General features: G+C 43.0%; 1 protein-coding gene across 6 annotated transcripts in view; it reads right to left on the reverse strand.

Annotated features, from left to right (window-relative positions):
- Positions 1–14316, reverse strand: part of LOC141055030 (coiled-coil domain-containing protein 28B-like) — a 118023-nt gene that overhangs the window by 23392 nt on the left and 80315 nt on the right. For all 6 annotated transcript variants that reach the window (XM_073551964.1, XM_073551963.1, XM_073551962.1 and 3 more), the window contains one exon: positions 7398–7568. In XM_073551964.1, coding sequence (XP_073408065.1) covers positions 7398–7558 — 161 coding nt within the window. In that variant the 5' untranslated portion in view covers positions 7559–7568. The remainder of the gene's footprint in view (positions 1–7397; positions 7569–14316) is intronic.

The raw sequence follows: 14316 nt of genomic DNA on the forward strand, positions 1-14316 counted from the left end.
AAAAGTGGCCACTTTTAGACAAAAAAACACAGACAGACTCTGAGGGTATGTGCACGCGGTCAGTAATCGCTGCGGGTTGGACACTGTGTACTTGTGCAGCGTCCAGATGTTACAGCATAGTGGATGGGATCTCAAGAAATCCTATGCCCACTATGTGTCCACAGACGCCCGCGGCTCACCCACAGAGACGGACATGCGGCCAGTCTTTCCAGATCACAACACGTCTATTTATCTTGTGGAGATGCGATAAATCTCACCCGTACAATGCATTGGACGCAGTGAATCCGTACGGTTCATTGATCACATGTGGAGTCAGCTGCGTTCAATATCCGGCAGCGAACATGTGCTGCGTCCAAAGCGCTGCCAATTCCTGATTGTGTGCACCCGGCTTAAGAAAATAAATCAGTCAATTTCTGAAAAAAACTAACAAATTCATTTGACCTCTGCCGGTGTTAGTGCCATCTCTGGCCCCATCAGGAATTTATGTGAATCCTATTTTAGAGGGATTCAGGCAGAGCCCCTGGACGAACTGCAGAAGCACAGTGTGAACAGGGCTTAATATACTATTGTGTGGAAAAGTGCAGGCTACTATACTATTCTACGCTGTCCCAGTACAGTAGCCAGACACGGACGCCAGCCAGACATAGACACGGACGCCGGACAGACGAAATTTTTTTAATTTTTTTTTTTCATATAAATCTGTTGCTGTCATCTTTCAGCATTTCTGCAGCTCTTTTTTCCCTATACAAATGAATGGGACAAAAAAAATGAAAATGAAAAGGCTGCAAAAACGCTGAATATTTCCTGCCAACACTGTAGATCAATCTGCAGCAAAAATGGTTCTTGTGAACAGACACTACAGGGGATTTCTGAGAATGTAAAAACAATTAGCATGAAATGATTAATCCCCCGCAGCTCCAGCACTGATGCACCGGGGGTCTCCGCCAGTCTTAGCACTAGGCTGCAGGGGTCTTGTGGCTCCGGGGGTCTCCGCCGGTCTTAGCACTAAACTGCAGGGGTCTTGTGGCTCCGGGGGTCTCCGCCAGTCTTAGCACTAGGCTGCAGGGGTCTTGTGACTGCGGGGATCTCCGCCAGTCTTAGCACTAGGCTGCAGTGGTCTTGTGGCTCCGGGGGTCTCCGCCAGTCTTAGCACTAAACTGCAGGGGTCTTGTGGCTCCGGGGGTCTCCGCCAGTCTTAGCACTAGGCTGCAGGGGTCTTGTGACTGCGGGGGTCTCCGCCAGTCTTAGCACTAGGCTGCAGGGGTCTTGTGGCTCCGGGGGTCTCCGCCAGTCTTAGCACTAGGCTGCAGGGGTCTTGTGACTCCGGGGGTCTCTGCCAGTCTCAACACTGGGCTGCAGGGGTCTTGTGGCTCCGGGGGTCTCCGCTGGTCTTAGCACTAGGCTGCAGGGGTCTTGTGGCTCCAGGGGTCTCTGCCAGTCTTACCTCTGGGCTGCAGTGGTCTTGTGGCTCCAGGGGTCTCCCATAGTCTTAGCACTGGGCTGCAGGGGTCTTGTGGCTTCACCTTATATTATAGCAGCAAAGTGAATAATAACCATTGGCCACGGAGCCAGAGGGGATTTAGCGGAGTAGTTTGGGGGATGTGTAGGACTTTTTTTAATCGCTTTTTATTCTGCCGTTTGCGAGGTAGGATATAGAAAAAGATGGCAATTCTGCTACTGTTTTCTATTATGTGACTGTACAACCCCCTTCACACGACCAATCATGTTTTTCACAGATGCCACGTGTCCCCTTTTTGACCTACGGTGCTGCACTCATGTCCGTATTTTCCAAGCAGCACAGATGACAAGGGCCAATACAAGTCTGAGGGTCCATGTAAACATGCCGTACATGTGCTGTCCGTTTTCTGTACGTGTGCCGTCCGTGTTTAACATGGAAAGTATATAAGAAGTTTTGTAATTTAATTTCCATTATCCATACCGGAAAAACACGGATGGCACATGAATGGCACACTGATTGAAAACACTGGTGACACCGATATCGGTGTAACATGTACTTGTTTTATATGGACATGGGGGCCCCACTTTGAATTTTGCCTAAGGCCCCAATTTGTCTAAAATCGGCCCTGGTGTTGGAAACCCCATCCACATGTAGCATTAAAACAAAAGTACTTGGAGTTCTAGACATGTTAAACATTTTCTCTCTTTCAAGTGGTTTTTGCATAGCAAAGGGTAAACTCTGTTGTGAAAACCCATAACATTTCCACAATAGAATGGGTACATTGAATTTTGTATGTTAAGTTGAGTTTCAAAATGAGATCCAAACGTATTATACTGTAAATTGTATAAATTGGCTCCTAACCATTCAAATCAGATCATGCCCTTAAAATGATCTGTATTTCTGCCATGTAATGAGATAATGCTGCCCTTATCCGATACAATAGATCAGTAAGAACGAATGAAGAAATAGTTGGTGTATGTACTGGGAAAATCTTCCAATGCTTGTAGAATTTACTAGCCAAATGTATGGTAAAAAGATATCCTACAGTTAAATTCTACAAGAGTAGTCTGCTGGTATATGAAATATTTATATCTATATGACTTTTCTTATTTGTCGGCCGTTTTCTAAAGATATCTGTATGTTGGGTAATTAATGTAATTTTTATAAAGCACACGCACTTATGCTCATTTATATGTAATCGGTTATGCATGTTAATGTAGTATCTAACAGGGGAAAGATCGATATTGCGTGACCCTGATGTAGATTTACTCAGCATCTATTTCCACTCTTTACTGCGGAAAGATACCTATTTTCTTCCCGCAGTGCAGATATTCTCTGTTTAGGATGTGTGTACATGCGTGCTTTCCTCAGACGATCTTCTCGGAGCGTTCTTATGTCTTTTCTGGCTTGCTGGGTTGCGCGGTAATGGCTAGGCGCCGGCCGTCCCACATGACCTAGCTCGTCTGAAGGGGTGACGCTCTGTTGTGAATGGCCGCAGGGATGGTGCGCATGCGCCGCTGCGTCAACCTGATTCGGTTTTACCACATGGTTGGGTGAACTGGATATATAATTGGAGACTCTTGACCTGATAAGCCACGCTCCCTGAGGAAGGAAAACTGTACCGGATCGGGTCTCCTGGACACATATAATAATAATTGAGGCTGGCTTCACATTAGCGTTTTTATGCGCAGCGCATTTGTGCGCATGCATCATGCGTACCTATGCTTAACATGGTATGCGCATGGTCTTGCGTTTGCATGCATTCGTCTGCGTTTTCGTGCGCATGCGTTTTTTCCAGGTGTGAGTCTAGACGCGCCGGACGCAACATGTTGCATTTTTGGGTCCGCCCAAAGGCGTAAAAAAAAAATGCATGCGCACGGAATGCGTCAAAACAACGCATTACAGTCTACATTTACTGATATATCCCATTAGGCCGGGATCACACTACCGTGTGTAATGTGAGAAACTCGCACAAGTCTCTTGCATCAAAACCTGGCGCTACCGCCAGCATTCAGGAACGGAGCTGCGGCTTCATAGAAATGCATGCAGCTATAGCTCCGGTCCTGAGTGCCGGCGGCAGCGCCGGGTGTTGATGCGAGAGACTCATGCGAGTTTTTCAGATCGCACACGGTAGTGTGATCCCGGCTTTAGTGTGAGTGAACTACAAGGCTACCAATACTATTTGCTTTGGGTTAACTAGTCTCTGACCAGCACCTATATATTATCTAATTGTGTGCTCAATACATGTCTTTTTCATGTGCAATTTATATGTCCTTTTAATATTTTTTAATAAAATTTACATCTTTTATAATTAGCTTAGACTCAGGTTCTCAATTTTTTTCAATGTGTGTGATTGAGTCGCTATACAGTGGGGCAAAAAAGTATTTAGTCAGTCAGCAATAGTGCAAGTTCCACCACTTAAAAAGATGAGAGGCGTCTGTAATTTTCATCATAGGTAGACCTCAACTATGGGAGACAAACTGAGAAAAAAAAATCCAGAAAATCACATTGTCTGTTTATTTTTCATTTTATTTGCATATTATGGTGGAAAATAAGTATTTGGTCAGAAACAAAATTTCATCTCAATACTTTGTGATATATCCTTTGTTGGCAATGACAGAGGTCAAACGTTTTCTGTAAGTCTTCACAAGGTTGCCACACACTGTTGTTGGTATGTTGGCCCATTCCTCCATGCAGATCTCCTCTAGAGCAGTGATGTTTTTGGCTTTTCGCTTGGCAACACGGACTTTCAACTCCCTCCAAAGGTTTTCTATAGGGTTGAGATCTGGAGACTGGCTAGGCCACTCCAGGACCTTGAAATGCTTCTTACGAAGCCACTCCTTCGTTGCCCTGGCGGTGTGCTTTGGATCATTGTCATGTTGAAAGACCCAGCCACGTTTCATCTGCAATGCCCTTGCTGATGGAAGGAGGTTTGCACTCAAAATCTCACGATACATGGCCCCATTCATTCTTTCATGTACCCGGATCAGTCGTCCTGACCCCTTTGCAGAGAAACAGCCCCAAAGCATGATGTTTCCACCACCATGCTTTACAGTAGGTATGGTGTTTGATGGATGCAACTCAGTATTCTTTTTCCTCCAAACACGACAAGTTGTGTTTCTACCAAACAGTTCCAGTTTGGTTTCATCAGACCATAGGACATTCTCCCAAAACTCCTCTGGATCATCCAAATGCTCTCTAGCAAACTTCAGACGGGCCCGGACATGTACAGGTTTAAGCAGTGGGACACGTCTGGCACTGCAGGATCTGAGTCCATGGTGGCGTAGTGTGTTACTTATGGTAGGCCTTGTTACATTGGTCCCAGCTCTCTGCAGTTCATTCACTAGGTCCCCCCGCGTGGTTCTGGGATTTTTGCTCACCGTTCTTGTGATCATTCTGACCCCACAGGGTGGGATTTTGCGTGGAGCACCAGATCGAGGGAGATTATCAGTGGTCTTGTATGTCTTCCATTTTCTAATTATTGCTCCCACAGTTGATTTCTTCACTCCAAGCTGGTTGGCTATTGCAGATTCAGTCTTCCCAGCCTGGTGCAGGGCTACAATTTTGTTTCTGGTGTCCTTTGACAGCTCTTTGGTCTTCACCATAGACAGGTGTCTTTTTATACTGATAACAAGTTTAAACAGGTGCCATTACTACAGGTAATGAGTGAGGAAAGAGGAGACTCTTAAAGAAGAAGTTACAGGTCTGTGAGAGCCAGAAATCTTGTTTGCTTGTTTCTGACCAAATACTTATTTTCCACCATAATATGCAAATAAAATGAAAAAAAAACAGACAATGTGATTTTCTGGATTTTTTTTCTCAGTTTGTCTCCCATAGTTGAGGTCTACCTATGATGTAAATTACAGACGCCTCTCATCTTTTTAAGTGGTGGAACTTGCACTATTGCTGACTGACTAAATACTTTTTTGCCCCACTGTAACTGCAATGCACTTTGCATATGGGGTGTAACTTGATGCACCATAATTAGGGAAATTATGATTTTGGAAATTATTTGCGCTAAAAGTAGTATACTGCACTGTCTTTTTTTGAAAACTAATTAATAACAGTTAAAAGCGAATGATCAGGACTTTTACATTGATGGCTTATCCTTAAAAATATGTCATCAGTATCTGATCAGTGGTGGTGCAATAACCGGGAACCCCGCCGATCAGCTGTTCCTGATGCCAGCAGAAGATGGATGTGCTGAGTTGTGTAGCTGCGTAAAATAGTTCCGTCAACTGCATTGTGGCCATGGCTGTGTAATGCACATCTGCCACCTGTTCCAATCAGTAAGAGGCGTATGTGCGATACTCAGCCACAAACACTATACCCTTGATGGAGATGGATTATGCAGCTACGCAACTCAGTAATTTTGGTTTCAGTTGGCACCGGCAACAGCTGATCTGCAGGGTGTCACACTCCCACCCATATTGATGATCTATATTCAATCAATGTTAAAGTCCAGAAGAACCTCTTTAATCCCATCATGACTGGAGCTTTTTTTTGTTTTGTGTTTTCGCTTTATGCTCCCCTTCTTCTCAGAACCATAACTTTATTTTTCAATATGGCCGTGTGAGGGTTTGTTTTTTGCGGGATGAGTTGTACTTTTGAACAACACCATTGGTTTTACCATGTCGTGTACTAGAAAACAGGAAAAAAATTCCAAGTGCGGTGAAATTGCAAAAAAAGTGCAATCCCACACTTGTTTTTTGTTTGGCTTTTTTACTAGGCTCACTAAATGCTAAAACTGACCTGTCATTATGATTCTCCAGGTCATTTTGAGTTCATAGACATCAAATATGTATAGGTTCTTTTTTATCTAAGTGGTGAAAAAAGTTCCAAACTTTGTTAAAAACAAAACAATTGCGCCATTTTCAGCGTGACCAGGAACTGACAGAAGAGGCAGAGTGGCCTTCTACCTTAAAAGGGCCCTGGGATAGGATGACGTGAAACCCTCAACTTGAGAAACGCCAAAGGTACTGATCTAAGGAAGACAGACTGTGTTACTAGTGAGGGTCTAGAGCGGTAGATCCAGGGCGTCCATAGCGATAGGACGCAGAGCCGCCGAGTGGGTATAGTGGAAATCGCTGGTGACAAGCTAGGCTGTAATGAAGTAGGGCGAAATAGTGTGCTACATCAGCCCTGGAGTAGACTACAGTGGAAGGATGATGTTAGTGAAAAGGCTTCTTAATGTGAATGAAAACTACTTTAGATTGTGTACCCGCTATCCCTTGTATATAACCCTCATCAAGTTCACTTAGGCTGTGTGCACACGCTGCGGATTTTGCCGCGGTTCCGCAGCGGTTTTGGCCGCTGCGGACCCGCAGCAGTTTTTGCTGCGGTGTACAGTAGCATGATTCCCTATGGGAATCAAAAACCGCAATGCAGACGGTGCGGAATTTTCCGCGCGGATTATCTGCGGTTTTCAATCAATTCTTTCTGCAGATTCTCCTGCGGTTTGCCATCTCCTCCATTGAGGAGATGAAAAACCGCAGGGCAAAACCGCAGAGCAATCCGCAGGTAAAACCGCAGGTCTTTTGACCTGCGGTTTCACCTGCGGATTTTACAAAATCCGCGCGGATGAATCCGCACCTAATCCGCAGCGTGTGCACACAGCCTAAAGTTCCCATGTTTGAACAGAAGTCTCCTTTGCTAATCTGTGGAACTCATGGTTCTGGCCAGCCAATGTCATCGGCTACCGGTGGCCTGCACGGGCACAAGGCCCTCACAACACTAACACCCGGCCAGGACCCACAATTGTCTGTAGGATGCCAAAGCGAGTGGGGACAGAATCTCACCCATGACTACCTCGCTTGGGCATCTTACATACACATTTCCTATGAGCAATAGATAATGATAATGTGTGCAAAACTGTAAAGCGCTGCGGTATAAGTTAGCGCTATAAAAAAATAAAGATGAAAGATGATATAGTGATTACCTCTTGATCTTATTCCTTTGCTTTGGTGAGGGTGGATGTGGGAGGCCTAAGCTGAAGGTGGCGCTGTTACTTGGAGGAGCAGAAACTCTTCTCACAGGAGCTGGTGGAAGTGTTTGGGTTACACATACTTTTGGACTTTTCTTTTTCCGTTTATCCTCCATTTACAGTATTCTGTAAAATTTATAAAACTACAGTTAGCAACATAAAATCTTTGCCCACGGTGAAATGATATAGCATTTAATGACCATTAAAGGCAATCTGTCAGTAGGATCAACTCTCCTGAGCAGTCTATATGGGCACACAAGTCATAGAAAGTCGAATAAAATGATACCTTGATATCTGTGATCCAATGTTCAGAAACTGAGAAATCCATGTTTTTCTTACATGTAAATAAGCTGTTCAGAGCTAAGGCCCTGACATTGGTTTGCATGAGAATCTGCCCTCAGAGCTTATTTTTAATAAAAGGAAGCTTTAATAGTGTGAGACGTAACTTATACAATACAGTAGAAGTGAACTTTGTGTTCTCAACAACACATTTGCTGCAGCTCTCACAGCTCTGCTGTATTGCAACGACATGGCAACCCTGTCTGCCTTTGAGATGGAATCTGAGAGGAATTTGCAAATGAGTCGGTTATAGTCACACACAGCCCTGCAGTGAGATCAGAAGAGCATGGAGTGGCAAATACACAAAATATTTCTGAAGGTAGATTCTCATCCAAATCTGTGTCCAACCCATAGCCTGGAACCGCTCATTTACATAGAAGAAAAACAAATATTTCTCTGGAATAAAAGCTCAAATCTCAGATACCATGGTGTCATTGTATTCAGGTTCCTATGATCATATGCCCTAATAGACAGCTTATGAGGGACGATCCTTCTGACAGATGCCCTTTAACCCCTTAGTGACAGGGCCAATTTGTTAAATTCAGACCAATGTCACTTTATGTGGTAATAACTCTGGAACGCTTCAACAAATCTCAGTGAATTTGAGATTGTTTTTTCGTGGCACATTATAATTTATGATAATGGTAAATTTAAGTTGATATTTTTTTATAAATAAACAAAACATATCACAAACTTGAAAAAAAATGTAAAAAAAAATGCAATTTTCAAGCTTTGAATGATTATCCCTTTAATCCAGATAATCACACCACACAAAAACATTAATAAATAACATTTCCCTCATGCCTGCTTTACATCAGCACCATTTTTAAAACTCTAATATATTTTGTTAGCCTTTTAGGAGGTTTAAAAATATAGCAGTAATTTTTCATTTTTTCAAGGCAATTTTCAAAATTTATTTTTTTGAGGGACATATCCAGGTTTCAAGTGACTTTGGGGGTCCTATATATTGGAAAACCCCAAATGTGATACCATTTTAAAAACAGCACCCCCCAACATATTGAAAACTTCTGTCAGATAGTTTATTAACCCTTCAGGTGATTTTCAGGAATTAATGCAAAGAGGAGTAGCAGGAATGGAAAAGTGTTTGTTTACCACCTAAATGTCGCTAACTTCTGAACTGATCGCTACAATCGGGAGACTCTAAGGCCGCTATTTGGCCATGAACTGCTATGGCAAACATCAGGACCACACAATCGTGATCTCGGTGTGTCAATTAGATTAAAGCAGAAGGCCCCACAATCTATTAACCATTTATTTGATGTAGTCACTTTTGACAGCAGCAATTAAGAGGTTAAACAGATATGGACGGCGCCAACACTGATCGTTTGTGATACAGCAAGTTGTCAGCTATAGTGTACAGCCGACAGCTGCTGGATTGTCACCTGTAGGGGGATGATATTCTCTTATATCTCAGGTCAGTAAAAAGACGTATTGGCTGTCATTAAGGGGTTAAAGATGAACATTAACCCATTTAACTTAACTGTAAATCATGACATTTGGATTCCCGCAAAATGGCATACAGTTACGTCATGGAGATTGTACCACCCATAGCTGTTTAACCCCCTAAGTGCCACGATCAATAGCGATCCCAGCATTTAGAAAGCTACAAGAGAGGGCTGCCATTCCTACCAGATCTGCACCCCCCACAACGTAATTGCTGTAATCATAGTGACCCGAAGAATAAAGCTGCGCTATCACCTTTACGACACGGTGAATGGCGTTCTCTTTTTATTGGATATGCATTTAAAAATGGAGGACACATCACAAAACCACACTTAAAAATAATTAGGTGACACTTTACACAATAATATAGAGTTAAATTAAATCAATATTTCCCCTTTTAAGTAGGCCTTATCTCTTATTAGAGGGGTTTGTTTGGAGTTTTGGTATCATATTATTTAGAGTGTCGCCTTATTATTTGTCAGGGATTTTTATGTTAAACTTGATAGGATTCCCTAAATTACTTACAGTGATTGATAGACAACCACACGGTGAACGACATAATAAAAACAAACAATTGTTTTCGTTTATTCTGCCTCCCAATGATCACAGTAAGGCTCAGCTCACATTTATCCTGCGCTTTACGCTGAGAGCTTACACCTGGGTTTTCGTGTAAATCTCTTAAATACGTGATTTAAATGGAACCCAAGATGGAAGATTCCCTATAATGAGGTAGATGGAGATAATATGGACTATATCTGGCCAATGTCCATCTTTTTAAGCCTGCATAAAAACACGCAGTTTTGTGCACCTAGGAAACAGACACTGCTGAACACAGGCCAGACTGATTCCAGCGTAACTCTGCTGCTTCAATATAGTGAATGGATACCTCAAGGGCTTCATCTGAACCATATCATTCAGAGATATAGATGGAAACCCCAATGTAACTACTCAGCGTAGAGCACAGGATAAATCTGATCCAAAATGTTACTTAAAATGTTCCAAATAAAAGTTTTAACTTAATCCGCAAAAAAAACAAGATCCTTCATCTGTCAATGGAAAAATAGGGGGCTTCCACGTTACTGGTAGTAAAAAGGCTCTGGAAAAGTGCAAAAGATATCTACTTTATTCTGCGCTCCCAAATACACATTCTCCTATCCCTTCACAGCATCAGTGTGCCTAAACCACATTAAGCATCCACATTTGGCATTTCTGTAGCTATGAGAGCCAGCTTAATTTATGGCACAATATATGGACACTACAGTGTACTGGGCACTGCAACGCACGTGGCACTACAACACACTGGGCACTACAATGGCAGATTTGCAATTTTCACTCAGCAACGTCCAACGTCTGGAAAACACCCATGGGGTCACAATGGCCATTACACCTGGAGATAAATTCCCAGAGGGGTGTAATTTCTAGAATGGGGTCACTTGGGGGATTATGCTCTTCTGGCACTTAGGGGCTCAGTATATGGAGTCCACAAACTATTGTTCGAAAATTTGGTATCCAAGAGTCACGAGTGCTCCATCCCTCCCAAGTACTGTGCAGCAAAATATGGGGTGTTGCCACATTCAGGAGAATTTGTTGACAAATTTTAGTGCCATTTTTACCCATTTCACCTTGTGAAAATGAAAAATCTGGGGCCAAAACATTTTTTTTGTGGTAAAAATGTAATTGTTTTTTATTCACTGCCCAATGGTATCAAATTCTCTGACTTACCTGTAGTGTGACTATGCTCACTGAACCCTTAGATGAATTCACTGAAAGATGTAGTTTGTAAAATGGGGTCACTTATGGGGGCTTCTGCTGTTCTGACCTCAAGGGCTCTTCAAGGTCATGGTACAAGGAAACCATAAGGCCGGAATCACACACAGAATCAAACCAAGCTCTGGCGCCGGCACTCTGTAGCGGAGCGTGCAGCCGCACAGCAATACATGGAGCTGCACGATCCGCTCCGGAGTGCCGGTGCCAGAGCTTGGTTTTAACCTGCGAGACTTGGCCGTATCTCGCTGTAGTGTGACTCCGGCCTAACAGTAAAATCTGCACTACAATATGGGCTTCTTCATTTCTGTGCTTTCCACTGTGCCTGAAAAGTAGTTCCTGATTACATGTAGCATGTTGGTGCACTGAGAAGAAATAGCACAACAATCTGTGCAGTCCATTTTTTCCTTTAGCCCTTATAAAAAAATTAAAACTTGGGGCTAAAACAATGTTTTAGTGGAAAAATATAATTATTCTTTCATGACCACCCAATAGTAATAAGGCTAAGTTCACACTATCGTTTTGTTTATGAGTTTTTAAGCAAATATTCAGCTGTGTTTTACAGTTCCAGCAAAGTCTATGAGATTTCAGAAATCTCATGCACACCCCTTGGTTTTTTGTCATCAGGATTTTGTGCTTTGCATGGTTTCTTGCACAATGGAGCATGTCTCTTCTTTCAGCGTTTTTCACCCATTGAAATGATTAGGTGGTGAAAAAACACACCAAAAATGCAGGTGTCAGGTTTTGCTGTGCTTTTTGTGCCAAAACCTGATTCTATAGAATAGGACTTTTTTTTCAACACTAAACTTTATCATAATGCTCAAGAGACAAATCTAGCATGCCAAAATCGCAGCAAAAGAATCAAGAAAAACACGCTTTTTTTTCTGCAGATTCTTTCCTGCCAAGAGATCAGGTTTTGCTGAAAAAAAAAAAAAGAAAAAAAAAACGCTGAAAAATTGCATAGTGTGAAGTTACCCTAACATTTTGTGGGGCACCTGTGACGTCAACATGCTTAATGCACTCCTAGATGAATTAAATGAGGGGTGTAATAAAAGGGTTTTGCTGTTCTGGCGCCTCAGGGACTCTGCCAATGTGACATGGCACCCTCTAACCATTCCAGCAACATCTGAACTCCAATATGGTGCTATTTCACTTTTGAGCTTTGAACTGTGCCTCAAGAATAGTGTTCGACCGCCCTATTGGCATACTCAGGAGAAATTACGTAACAAATTGTAAACAATTTTCTTCTATTATCTCTTTTGAAAATTGAAAACATGGGGTGAAAGCAACATTTTAGTTGAGAAAAAGGGAAGATACTTTGTCTGCTCATCATGGTGTCCAAGGAGAAAGAGAGCGAGCGCTGCCGCCAGATATTTAAATCTGGCGGGGCGTGCTCCTGTATGGCTACGCCCCCAGTCCGCATGTTGGCAGGGTGCGAGCGCTATTGCGATGCACAATCCCGACACGCATGTCCCTGCTCGCTCCCCGGCATGATGGCAGGGCACTTTGAAGTTTTGGGCACCCGCACTGATATAATTATATCAGTGCTGGCACCAGGACCCCTTCAGGCAGTAGCTGCAGCCAGAACAAAGAATCCCTTTGATCCTTTTATCCTAGCACTGTGGCTATCTCCTGACATGGTAATTAACCATGTCAGCATATAGCCACAGACAACAGATGGAAATCTGTCCATCTTCTGTTGACATGCCCAGATGTTTCTATATACATATATACAGCTCTGGCAAAAATCAAGAGACCACTGCACAGAATTACAAAAATCAGCTTCTCTACATGTCTGACAAGTATAAAAAAAAACCTGCTGTGGTGTTCACAATCCTCTTGCATTAGGACAAGCTGGATGGCAAAACAAGTGCTAGTAATATCCCAAAAGTAACTTTTTTTTTTTTTCTTTTCAAATATTTTATTGGATTTTTAGTAAAATAACGGGATAGGAACAGGGGAGGGAAGGAAAAGGAAAGAAAGGGAATAATAAAGGGAAACCAAGGGAAAAGGGTTAAGCGGATAAAAAAAATAGAGAACAAGTCTATTTGACCATACCTTACTAGTACATGAATATACAAAATTAAATTACCGCAACCGCGTACACAATGTATATATTTGAAGTCAAGCTAGCGAATTCAAACCAGACCAAATATGATTAAGCGTTCCAAAATTTAGTATTCCAAACCTTCTATTTGTTGGAGTATTTGCTTATTCCGTCATTTACAATTGCGAATCTCTTTTCTATGGAGCTGTGCTGATGGATCTTATCCAGAATTTCAGAAAATAATGGTGGGTCGGGTTTCTTCCACCAAAAGGCAATTGTATTTTTAATAACTAGAAAAATATGCTGGCGTTTAACCCTTTCCTGACATCCTGACACGGTGTGAGCGCCGCTGATCGCGGCCAGGTGTCAGCTGATTATCACAGCTGACACCCGTCCCTATTATTATTTATTTATATAGCGCCTCTCTCTCACCTGGAGAAACCTGGGAACACTGTGAGAATAATGTTCTTCGATTTCTCTAGTGCCTTTAACACCATACAGCCAGGTCTACTGAGAGACAAGCTGGGCCTTGTTGGTGTGGACCTCCAACTCTCCACCTGGATCCTTAACTACCTCACGAACCGACCTCAGTTTGTAAAGGTTCGGGACAGTGTGTCAGACACGGTGATCTGCAATACAGGGGCACCTCAAGGTACAGTTCTTGCCCCTTTTCTCTTCACACTGTACACTGCGGATTTTAGGTGCAACTCATCTAGCTGCTACTTGCAGAAGTATTCTGATGACTCTGCAATAGTAGGCCTCATCACAGGAGGTGATGAAAGAGAGTACAGAGACACTAACCAAGCTTTTGTAGAGTGGTGTCAGAGGAACCACCTTAGGATTAATTCCGGGAAGACCAAGGAATTGGTGGTGGACTTTCGCAAGGGCAAAAATCCACCAGTAGTGGTGAACATTCAGGGAAATGACATTGAGATAGTCGACACCTATAAGTACCTTGGTGTGATCCTCAATAATAAGCTTGACTGGGCCCATCACTTGGATGCAGTGTACAGGAAGAGCCAAAGCAGGCTTTATCTGCTCAGAAGGCTGAGAGCCTTCGGAGTTAGAGGGGCACTCCTTGCATCCTTCTTCAACTCTGTTGTGGCATCAGTCATCTTCTTTGGTGTGGCGTGCTGGGGTAGTGGCATATCAACCAGGGATAGGAATAGGCTGGACAAACTGATTAGAAGGGCCAGCTCTGTCCTGGGATGCCCCCTTGACCCAGTTCAGGAAGTAGGCGACAGGAGGATCCTGGCCAAG

This window comes from Dendrobates tinctorius, unplaced genomic scaffold (genome assembly GCF_039654945.1).
Source record: "Dendrobates tinctorius isolate UK_male_01 unplaced genomic scaffold, ASM3965494v1 ptg000183l, whole genome shotgun sequence".
NCBI lineage: Eukaryota > Metazoa > Chordata > Amphibia > Anura > Dendrobatidae > Dendrobates > Dendrobates tinctorius.